Source organism: Monodon monoceros, unplaced genomic scaffold (genome assembly GCF_005190385.1).
Source record: "Monodon monoceros isolate NGI ecotype Baffin Bay Population unplaced genomic scaffold, NGI_Narwhal_1 Super_Scaffold_18, whole genome shotgun sequence".
In the NCBI taxonomy this organism is placed as follows: domain Eukaryota; kingdom Metazoa; phylum Chordata; class Mammalia; order Artiodactyla; family Monodontidae; genus Monodon; species Monodon monoceros.
Genome location: NW_021703774.1, coordinates 83845280 through 83857563, shown reverse-complemented (window position 1 = coordinate 83857563; position 12284 = coordinate 83845280). Strand labels below are relative to the sequence as shown.

The 12284-nt window shown below is 37.4% G+C and overlaps 1 protein-coding gene across 3 annotated transcripts in view; it reads left to right on the top strand.

Annotated features, from left to right (window-relative positions):
* Positions 1–51: 51 nt before the first annotated feature.
* CEPT1 (choline/ethanolamine phosphotransferase 1) overlaps positions 52–12284 on the top strand; it is a 35990-nt gene continuing 23757 nt past the window's right edge. For 2 of the 3 annotated variants that reach the window (XM_029228923.1, XM_029228924.1), the window contains exons 1-3: positions 58–105; positions 6396–6805; positions 10977–11124. In XM_029228923.1, the coding sequence (XP_029084756.1) occupies positions 6467–6805; positions 10977–11124 (487 nt within the window). In that variant the 5' untranslated portion in view covers positions 58–105; positions 6396–6466. Of the gene's footprint in view, positions 140–6395; positions 6806–10976; positions 11125–12284 lie in introns of all 3 variants that reach the window. The other variant, XM_029228922.1, reaches the window with a different exon arrangement.

The window sequence follows — 12284 nt, the reverse complement described above, 5'->3', positions numbered from 1 at the left end:
CTCGCGCCGCCGCCTGTTCCGCCCCTATATCCCTTTACGGCAATCGCGAAAGTGTCGTGAACGTGCTGCCGCGGATCAGAGTCACTCAGTCGGCTGGAGGCGGAGGTCTGTTTCCAGGGGTGTGCTTTTGGGGGCCGGGGTAAGGCTGCGGGGCTCGGTCTTTGGAAAACGGCCAGGGTGTGAAGGGTATGTCCGGGGACACGACTCTCAAGAGGGCTGGAGAGATGGCTGCAAGCTCTGGGGTGGGGCATTGGAATATAGCTGTGTATGGACTCGCGCGAGGCAAACGCAGTCCTGCCTCGCGCGCGCTTGTGGGGAGGGCGAGGGGCGACTGCTCCTATGGCCCCGGATGGAGAGATTGATATGGGGCATTGCCAGCGGTAGAGTGCGGGGGCTGCTGTGCTGGGAGTCGGGGTGGGGAAAACCTCGGCGGCCCGGACTGGGCGGGCCGAGGGCGCTGCCCGCGCGGAACCGACCTTGGCTCTCAGGTCCACACCCTCCTGCTCAGGTGCTGCCAGGTCCACAAACGTATTACATCCTGTGCCGGATTTGCCTTCCCTTTAGCATACGGTGCTGGTGATTCGTGGCTAGGGCCGCACTTCTTGGTCAGCAACTTTTCTAGAAATTTCAGGATATATTGACAAGCTCTGAGGGTTGCCAGCTAGGGCTTATTTCAGCAGTATTCTTGGAAGGAGAAAGGACAGGAGGGTTTGCTAGTCTTTGCCGGTATTCCAAGAATACTGGATGAATGAGATCTTTACGTTTAACTTGTTTTTTCTCCAGTTCGGTGCTTGGCGTTTTTATGTCATTTTTGACGTTTTGCATCATTGGTATTAATATATAATTTTGCTTGAAGTCTCAGTTCATTGATGAATCCTTGTTACGGTAGTAGGCAAATTCATAATTATCTTTAAACAAATGTTAGTGTCTTGTATGTGAACAAAGAATAAAGATTCGGTTTCTACTCTCATACTAGTAGGCATGTGTTCAGTGGAGGTGTTGAATTGACTAACAACCCAAGTAAGACTGGTGAAGGCATTTAGGGCGTAAGGACTTTAGAACCATTGGCGTTCACGTAAAATTCCAGAAATTGAAGTTCTAAAAGCAGTTTGCTACATATTCGTTTTGTGCTGAGCAAAAGCTAGTCAGAAGCCCCTTGTACAACTTGTATTTACAGCCCTGCCATTTAAGAAATAAGCTAGATAAATATGCCTCTTGTATTAACCTGTTCTGACAGACGTGTCTTTATTTGTTGTCCAGGTAATAGATTATTATTGAATATTTACAATTGTGGTTTCGTAACTTCATTCTTCTTCCTCTCCCACACCCAGTCTCTTAAAATTTACGTTATAAACACTATTGTATATTTGATATTTAACTGTAAACTTGTTTTATAACCCCAGTTATATTTTATTGCATAGTCAATGTGTTTTCTAGGCAGCAGTAGACTTCTTTAAGCTGGCTAAAGTGCTGGTGATGTTCTTTTTTAGGGTCACGCTGTGCTGTCTCTTTCAAGGGAATAGGAAAATAATCCACAAAATGCTAGGCTTTGGCTTTGTTTGTTTGTTTCTGGAGGAAGTTGCTTCCTTTTTTTTTAAGGAATGCAAGATTTCACTTCAGCAAAACAGTAGATCTAAATTGTGTTACACAGTACTGTTTTAGCTTCCAAGTCTGCTGAAAAGGCTTTTGTTTTTGCTAACTTGTTCTATGTATCACTTGTTAGATAATGCTGAATGTAATCCTGTGATCCTATTAGTTTTTTTTTTAACTTGCTTTTTATAATTTGCTCTGCCTCCCAAATATTGTTCGCCATTAGTATTTTCCTCTAGTCGTGCCATAAAAGTGGAAAGAGCTGTGTAGTCACCAATTCCTGTGAGAGGACTATAAACATACTGCTGAATCAGCACAGCTCAAAACTTGGAACCCTTAGACATGGGAGGATGGGAATTCTGGAATTTCACACTACAGGTTGGATATTGTGTAAGCTTACCTTATGCTCTGCTGAGCAGTTGGAGATTCCTTTTTTAGTGTGATACTTGTCAGGTGTTCCCCAGTGCTGAACACAGGAATAATGTAGGCAGCATGCTATTATCCTCAGCTGCTATAAGCACAGATGTTCTACATCATAGATTTAAGGTCCACGAATTTTGTATAATTTTAGTAAAGGTATTCATTAAATATCTCTGATTTTATTTTTTGTACCTTTGTTGGACTTTTCATATAAATATTCGTGCCTGCATGAAGAAGAATTTGGGTAGACCATATGTGCCCCCTCCTCTGGATTCCCACAACAGTTTGTTCACAGTATAACTTAGCTGTTTACAAGACTCCCCACCACTACTTTGAGCTTGAGAGCATGGATGGCATATTTCAATCCTTCTGTTTCCTCAAGGGTCTAGAGCAACTAGGTGTTCATTAAATATTAGATGAACCATATTTGTTCATTGTTCCACAAATAAGTACTGATTACCTACCTAATGTTAGGTATGGTCTGAGATTCTGGGAAAAGAATATTAAGACATGCAAGGCCCCTGCACTCCTGTGTCTTACATACCAGTGTGGGGAAAAGACCAAAAAACAACAACATCTAGCAAAAAAGTTCAAAATGTGGTAAGTGCTATGAAAGGAGTATCACGTTTGAGCCAGGTTATAGCAGAGGAGGGGAATTTGCTGACTACAAGTGGAAAGGTTACAATAGGTATAGGACAGTACAATAGGTATAGGATCAGTATTAACATAAACTGAATTCCAGGTGATGAGAATTTTTAAACGTTTAAAATACTCACTTTTACTGTTACAATTTATCAGAACATTTCCTCAGTTAACAAATAGGCTGTGCTACAAAATTATAGGAACCTTTTCAAGCTAATTGATGGCTTTCTATAACATCAGAATAAAATCTTAACTCCTTGCCAAAGTCTATAAACCTCTGCATTGTCTGGCTTTTCAAACTTTATTTTATCCCACTCTTTCATATGGTTTACTACTGCCCAGCCATAGTGATCCCAGAGGTATGAATAAGAAAGATAAGCTCACTCTTGAGTCAGGGCCTGTTCTCCCTTTCTTGGACTGTTCTTTCCCTTGCTCTTGGAATGGCTAGCTCCTTCTCTTCCTCTGAATTTGGTATAAATGCTGCGTCTTCATCGTCTTCAACTACCTTATCTAATAAAATGTGCACCCTCAACTATTTCCTGGCTCCATACCTTGTTTTCTCCATAGCGCCCATCACAGTGTGTAATGTTATTTGCTTGTTTACCTTCTTTTAGTTATTTTCCCATTGGACATGGGAGCTGGGACCATGTCTATCTTGCTTACTGCACTCAGATATTGGTTGAATGCGTTTGAAACTTGGAATCCATTTTCTCATAAAAACTTAGGACTGGTGGCTAGGTTTCTAGGCTAACCAGCAATAATTTTAATTTCTTGCATTAATTTTTTAGTTCCTTATAGTGTGGGTAGAAAAATGACATTTTCTCCTCAACCTTTTGGGCATAAGCTTGACGTTAGATAAAAATCTCAAGTGGCTAAAGTAATTTTTGTAATGTTTGTACCTCCTTTCCATATTCTCATCTCACATCCTTTTCCTCTTTCTCTCCATAGAGTCTGCTCTTCTATTGTAGCAACCTACACTGTCCTGCTCCCTTGGTATGCTTGCTTTTCACTTGCTGAAATTCAGAAATGCCTCTTTTCTCCTGATACATTTTTCGTGGCAATAGCCTCCTGGTCTCAGGTGATGGGAGGAAGGAGGAGTGGAGATGGATCTGTGGTAGTGACAGCAACCTCTGTGGCTACCTGTTGAAAGCAAAGTAGCTAACTATATATGTCAGTGGCAACATGTATCTGAATTTTTATTTGAAATCTTGTTACTAATAAGCTTCATGGAGACAGTGTTCCAAATTGAAATATTCTCTTTTTTTTAATGTATGAATTATATAATGACTAGATCTAGAAAGGTTTGTCAAAATGTAGATTTTTCTAAAAGAGAAATAGAAGGAAAAGAAATCTAGGTCAGAAGGGGAAAACACTTAGAAGGAAGGTATCAGTTTATCAAATAGTCCTGCCAAATGCTCAAACTTAAAACCATTAGGATCAGTTGCTTGTAGCTGTTTAGTGCCAAAAGCAGGCCAGCATCCTCAATATGTCACTTTTTAACTATAGGAGAATGGAACACTGCAATAATAAAATATAAATTGAGTTGGCTAAACATTTTATTACCATTTTAAGTAGAAATCCGTAAGAGCTGATTGAGTATAGCTCACCAAATACGAAAATACATCATTCAATTTGACTTTTGAAAATTTGGCTGCTTTATAGCACAGTATTTTGGTGGTTATCAGTCTGTCATTTCATCTAAAATGATTTTGTGACCAGTTGTTTGACATTGTATAAATATTACTTTAAAACAGTTTTAATCAGTTGCTTTTGGTACAGTTGGGTGTGTGGAAGAATTCTTTGAAATAGTAGGAAATTAGCTTTCATTTGACTTGGCTTGAAAATTATTACAATATTTTTGTTTCAGAGCACTTCAGTTAGTTAAATTGGGGTACTGATGATTCTTTATAGATTTTTGAAAATTTATTTAAGTCAGTTAATGACCACAATAACTATTCCCTAAACCAATTATTGAGCTACATGATTGCCTGAGGTTTGGGATGCCACTTTAGATCATTCGTGACGTTGAAATTTTGGAATCTGTTGTTTGGGGAATAGAGAGAAGTCATGGGCATGTTTTGCTACCAGGCCCATTGTTGAGATGTCCTAGACCCTGTATCACTTCCTGTGTTCCCACAGTGCAGCATTTCTGGGAATTTCATATCGCATTCTGGATAGCTTTCTGCCAGGACATCAGAGTACACCTGTGTTGGTTCAATGCCACTACCCTTTTAGTTCCATTAAGATTTTCTTTTTTTTTTTTTTTTTCCTGTTTTAATCCTTTTATGGCTTCTCTTCCTGCTCACTAACCATGAGTTTCCCACGAGGTTCTTTATTCTTTTCCTTTTCTCTTCATACTTAATGCCTTCAAGAAATTATCTACTTTCTAGTCTTTAACTAGACTTTAGCTTCCAAGTTGAAAACTTGAAATTTCTATCTCTTACCCAAACTCCAGTCATTTGATTTTGTCTAAAACATCTCTACTTAAAAGTTGCATGTATGTCTTTCCTACTCTCATCCCAAGATCCCCTCTCACCCACACCCGCCAAAAGCCAAAATAACAAACTGATTTTCCTTCCAAACTCTGCTTTTTGTCAGTAGTACCACTAGTCTTTGACTGTTGATTTCTTTTTTCTTCTACTTATTTACCCCTCATATCTAATTCCTAAGTACCTCCTCTTGATTCTTCCTTCTAAGTAGAAATTACTTACAGATTTGACTGTCTTTCATATTTCCATTTTTACCACCCTACTCTAGGCCCTCACCACTTCTTACCTTGGATATCACCATACTGATTTTTAAGTGTTAAACTTGTCATTGTTTTCTAACATTGGTTAATAACTTATGATAATTATGTTATTTCTAATCTTTTCGAAGTCAAGTGCAAGTACTTCAGGGATTTAAGGTTTTTTATGAACAGTCATCACTTAATGCAGTTACAGTTTTTTCTTACTACTTCAATTTATCAGGTCACTGCTAACACATAAATAGTGTCCTCTTAAAGTTAATTTTTTTCATTGTTGTTTATCCCCTCCTGGAATATCATTTATATCCCTTTCCACTAATAAGTCTTATCTTTTAATTTAAACAGAAACCTTGTGTTTGTTTGAACCTTACTTACCAGCTGTGTGAGTTAATTAGCCTCTCCGTGCCTTAGTGTCACTTTCTGTAAAAATAGGGATAATTAATAGTCTTTACCTTCTTTGGTTGTTGAGAGGATCAGATGAGTTAATATATAAAGCTTGCTTAACATGTTTAGTACATAGTAAGTGCTCAATAAATATTAGCTATTCACATTAAATAAATATCTAGTTTAAGACCCATTTGATTCAAGTCATTCCTCCACTATTAAGACTAATTTGCTAGCTGTCTTTGGGTATGCCTTGGACCTCAGTTTCCATATATGTGAAATGATTAGGTCATTTCTAGGATTTTTTTTCGATTTATACTACTGAAAGCAGTGTGAGATAGAAACAAGAAGATCATGAGCTTCGAAGTCAGGTAAACTATAAGGTAACAGGAAGCATATTACTATTAAAATTCTTAATATTTTTCACTTAAAGATGAGGTTATATGACTTCTTTTGGCTTACATCATCAATAAGAATTAGAGCTAAAAACAGATCCCTGGTGTTCTGATCCCTGTTTAATATGTAATATTCTGTTACCAGTTTGATTTTTTGTTTAATTTACTGACATTGATATAAATAGTGACTGACGAATATATCTTTTTTTTTTCCCCAGGTAAAGACTATCCACAAAAAGCTATAAAACAAGATAAATTATACTCCCTAAATTAAAAAAAGGCAAGATCCATGAGTGGGCATCGGTCAACAAGGAGACGATGTGGAGATTCTCACCCGGAGTCCCCTTTGGGCTTCGGGCATATGAGTACTCCAGGGTGTGTATTAAATAAATTGTTTCAGTTACCTACACCACCATTGTCAAGACACCAACTTAAGCGGCTAGAAGAACACAGGTATCAGAGTGCTGGACGGTCCCTGCTTGAGCCCTTAATGCAAGGGTATTGGGAATGGCTAGTTGGAAGAGTTCCCTCCTGGATTGCCCCAAATCTCATCACGATCATTGGATTGTCAATAAACATCTGTACAACTGTTTTATTAGTCTTCTACTGTCCTACAGCTACAGAGCAGGTAAGAGGAATTTCTTTAATAACAGATATAAACATTTATTGCATGCCAGAAACCCTGTAATTGGGATTTTTAGGTCATTTAACTAAAGGTAAGATAATCTGACAGCTATTTGTCAACTGTTTTAAAGTATCCTATCATATATATCGTTAATAAAGCTCATAGCTACAACCTACTTTATATACACTATGCTTATGAGAAACCAGAAGCAAAGTGTGGACTCTGATCCCAGTAGATAAATTAATGTTAGTTGAGACTAACATGTAAAATATTCCTTTAAAATCAGTAAGTCTTAATTCTTTAAAAAAGAGTTTTATCCCATTTTTTAAAAAATGGCTAGTAAAGTCTTAGCAAAGTTTAAAATGATCAGAGAGGAAAGTCTGTGGTAGTAAGATGGCACAGCTATAAATCAGTCTTATCAAAAGTATTCTCTTGGTTCCAGTAAGAGTTATTGAATATCCCTTTTACCTTCCTGTAAACATATGTGGCTGATAACCTCAGGAGTGTCTCCCTTATTCGAAGAAGGCAAAAGAAGTGTAAGAAAGAAACAGTATAATGTATTTCCTGCTGTGGTATCCTGCTATGGCTGCCATTAAAAAAAGGGAAGCATGGTATTGCTTACCAAGACTCTCCCTGGGCCTTCTAAAATATAAGTCTCTCCACTGCTATTCCCTCTTTTACTTTCTCTACTCACTTCCTAAAACCAAAACTGAAACTAGAGCCCTTCATCTGAATGGGTAAATTGATGTTTAATTGATTTTAAAATGTTCTTGTCAAAAAGTGAACTGGGTAAATTGATGTTTAATTGATTTTAAAATATTCTTGTCAAAAAGCGAACTAAGGTAGTTAGGTAGATGAAGGAGAATCAAAAACATTTATTGCTCCTGTATTAATCAGAATGATCAGCCACAGGTAAACCAAGAAGATAGAAGGTGATCCTCAACTAAAGCTGTTGAAAGTGACTGAACCATGTAAATCATAATGGCCACAACATTCCTTGTCTTGTTTTAAGCTTGAAGTAATTTTTTTTAATGTAGTCTTTTCAGATGATTTTTTGAGATAAAATTATCACCATTCAATCCTTTATACCTTTCTGTTTTCATTAATTCATTTGTTACCACATATAGCTCTTAAAGTAGCTATTGAGGGTCACATTACCTATAAAACATACTTTATTTTTTGTCTTTTGCCAGATGTTTATTTTCCCCTCACAATTGAATACCTTTATCTTAATTCCTCTTTTACTATACAGGTACAGTTTATACAGATTGTATGGATAAATTTCTGGTTTCCCCTCATTTTCTTAACTGTCTTGCTTTACATCAATCAATAAACTTAAAAATAAACACCAGTACAATTGTTTAAATATGTCCTGGGATTCTTTATCACATTCTTCGAGCTGTTTTACTCGTGGCTTACTTGAGGACCTGACATATACTTCCAGAGGAATCTGGTCCAGATCTCGCACATCTTTAGAGGTATAGAAGAACAGGGAACTGGGTTGGTTCCAGTTGAAGCCTTCTAAGTCCTAAACTAGTTCCAGGATGGGGATCAGGGAATGAGAGCAGGGTGGAGGGTAGCTTGGCCACGAATAGTCATTTATTCAACACCCAGAGTATACCAGGCACCATGTTCCCTATAGTACTTTTCCTCATCCTCTCTTCTTAAGTGATTTGGAATTATTAGAGTAACCTTAGAATTAGTTAAGTCTTTGGGGAAACTTCCAGCATAGGAACTACACTAATCACAGAGAACTTTTCAGAATGCTGCTGGGAGGACTCAAGGTGGAATATGACTGTACAGTAATAATTCCCTGATTGATACATTCAGTGTATCAGGCTCTTAACCCAGCTGAGACCAGACTGGCTCCTGAATGAGAAGGCTTTCTTCTTAAAACACCTATGAGAGTTGTGAAATAATGGAAACAAGGAAGAAATATATAAATATTAGTTTAGCGTTCTACAGATTCACCGGAAAAAAGAAAAGTCCAAAGATAAGAAGGCTTTGCTGTCTCATATATGTAATAACCATCTTGCTGTTTTCTAGGATTATGTATATACTAATACTTGAAGTTGTCTCTGTTCCAGAGTAACACTTTTCCCCATTAAAATCCTAAAACCCCCAAGAAGTTCCTTGTTTTCTAGTCCCCTAAAGCAGTACTGATCAATAGAAATTTCTGTGATGATGGTAGTGTTCTGTGTCTGTGTTGTCTGATACGGAGGCCATAGATACTTCTGGCTATTGAACACTTGAAATGTACCTACCAACTGAGGAACTGAGTTTTTGGTTTTATTTAATTTTAATGAATTTAAACTAAAATAATCACAGATGGCTGGCTAATGGCCATTATATAGGACAGTGCAGCTCTAGAGAGTTACTGGATTCCTCTAAGAGTAAGAAGCAGTAGACCCAAAGTCTAGAAAGGTAGAGTTCTTAGTCACATAAGATAAATCACTTAATCCAGTGTGCTGGCATGTAAACTGTGGTTACATAACCACAGTTATTGTTTTCCAGGTTTGTAACTCGAGCCTGGGGGAGGTATGTACAATGATCCTTTTAGCAACCTCAGTGTTTTAAAATATGAGATTCCAAGAAAACGTTTAAGAGAAGATCTTTACCTTTAATAACTGAGATCTAAATAGACCTCTGTCAGAGAGATACCTCTTTGCAGTGCAGAATATACTGAATATTTTTTGCAGCTCTGAGTAGTTTTAATTTGCAGCCCTGAGCATTTAATACGGTTAACTTGATAACCAATATATGAGAAATATCTTGTGGTTATAAAATTTTTTTCATGGCCTGGGCATGGGAAAATGGTAAAAAGTGATGCAAAACACTCTGACACATTCTTACGGAGAACAGACCAAATAGAAGCTCTCCTTTTTTATTTATTTATTTATTTATTTTATTTGTTTTTGGCTGCATTGGGTCTCTTGCTGCACACAGGCTTTCTCTAGTTGCAGCGAGCGGGGGCTACTCTTCATTGTGGCGCGCGGGCTTCTCGTTGTGGTGGCTTCTCTTGTTGTTCAGTACAGGCTCTAGGCGCACGGGCTTCAGTAGTTGTGGCAGGCGGGCTCAGTAGTTGTGGCTTGCGGGCTCTAGCGCGCAGACTCAGTAGTTGTGGTGCATGGGCTTAGTTGTTGCTCCGCGGCATGTGGGATCTTCCCAGACCAGGGCTCGACTCCGTGTCCCCTGCATTGGCAGGCAGATTCTTTACCACTGCACCACCAGGGAAGTCCCAAAGCTCTCCTTTTTTAATTCACTACATTTAAATTCAATATTAGTGGTTCAGTTTCTGTCTGGGAAAAGAGAAACCATTCCTTGAAAATGTGACCATAAATATTTGAAAAATAATATAAGCACTCTGTCTAGTAAGTAGATCATTATTTTCCTAGTGTTGTTTCATGGAACATTGAAGGGAGGCCTAGAGCCCGTGCTCCGCAACAAGGGAAGCCACCGCAATGAGAAGCCTGCACACCACGACAAAGAGTAGTCCCTGCTCGCCGCAACTAGGGAGAACCCGCCCACAGCAACGAAGACCCAACACAGCCAAAAATTAAAAAAATAAAAATAAATAAATTTATAAAAAATAATAAGTTACATGCTCAAATAAGTTTGGGAAATGGCAGCATGTTGTATCCCCCTTGAATATGCACAGTATGCATTAGTGAATAATCTCAATATGCATTAGCAGTCTTAAGGGCTGGAAGAAGTCCAGCAATTAAGAAATCTGTTTAACATTGTTTAATCCAATGTTTCCCAAGTGAGTTTAGCATGGAAATTTTATTTTCGTGTAATACCTATAAGCGTCTTGAAAGATACAATTTGGGAAAAACTGTACTGGGTTATTCATTAATTGATTCTTAGAATCTAAATGTTAGGAGAGATCTTATAGAAGTTACCTAGCCTAATCTCTCATGGGATTTCTGTATTATCCCTGTGAAGTAGTTATCCAGCATCTGTTTGAGTCCGGCTGCAAAGCAAGGAATTTTAATTCTCTTATAATTCTGATTGTTTACAGAAGTTTATCATTATGTAGCACCTGGATCTTCTCTCCCATAGCCTCCAACTTCTCTGAAAAATGAAGATAAAATATCTGCAAGTAAAAATATATTAGCCAGATATAGTAATTAATATGTCTTATTACTCTTGCTTTCCTTATTTTATTTCACAGGCACCTCTGTGGGCGTATATTGCTTGTGCATGTGGCCTTTTCATTTACCAGTCTTTGGATGCTATAGATGGGAAACAGGCAAGAAGAACCAATAGCAGTTCTCCTTTGGGAGAACTTTTTGATCATGGGTGTGATTCACTATCAACAGGTATTGTTGATTTTTTAATATTAATGATTAGCAGAGTTAAAAGGAATATGATAAACAGTGATAATAAGATAAATAAGAGGTTCCTGGTGTTATAATAGTTATCAGAGTAAGTGGTTTTTTGTATTACAAGTTTTAGTATTTTCAAAAATATAAATCTGGTTAATATTTGTTCATTATTTGGTGGTATTGGGAAATTTAGAAATTAATTTCTACTTAAGTTATTTTTAACCCTAAAACCTGTTGTATTGAAATTCTAAGGCCATAATTGTTATCATGGAAAAATCTCATAAATTATAGATGAGGGTTCAATAATGCGAGACTAGGAATTTGTAGTCTTTATATTTAAATGGATGTTATGTAGACATGTAAAATTACGTTGTAGACTTGGAGTATAACTGTGATAATGGGCTTGGATGAAAAGACTAGAAAAAAAATACACTAAGGTGCTAGCAATAGATAAGTTACTATAATTAGATTATATGTGTTATGTCTTTATTTGTACCATTTAAAAAACAATATTTTGGTAGTTTTTTACAGAGGAGAAAGAAATTTAGAAATTAAGTGACAGTTTCTAACTAGTCTTCCTTTGAAGAAATCCCCTCACCCTGACTTCCCACCCACCCCCGACACACACACACTTATTTTTTATTTAGCAGCTCAATTGGTTTCTTGTCATTTGGCATAGCATTTAAAATATTTTAAAAGACGCAAACAAAAACCCTTGATGGTTTTACCTTGTGAACTCAGATTCACATACGTAGGTGTATGTTAAAATCATTGTTTCAGTGTATCCTGACAGCAGCTTGCTTAGTAGAGGGGAAGGAACAGCTAAGCTCTTATAAAGGCTAGTTGGGCATCTTGAAAGGCTATTATAATTTAATTAGTTGGCAGCAGAATGATAGGTGTCCTGTTTTTTAAGTGATAGTCATTTTTGCATTAGTAGTTTGAGTTCCAGACTTTTATAGGAAGTCCTTTTTTTTTAATGTGTATTACCCATAATGAAATCTGCTAAATAAGAAAAGACAACTATCTATCTAAAGCTAGTAGGTCCCTTTGTGAATTATCTAGGCCTTTTGTTTTTCTTTCTTTTTGACCTGCCTTGTAATTTTTCACTGCTAACTGGTATTATAGAGTTGGGGGAATACAGACATACCTCAGAG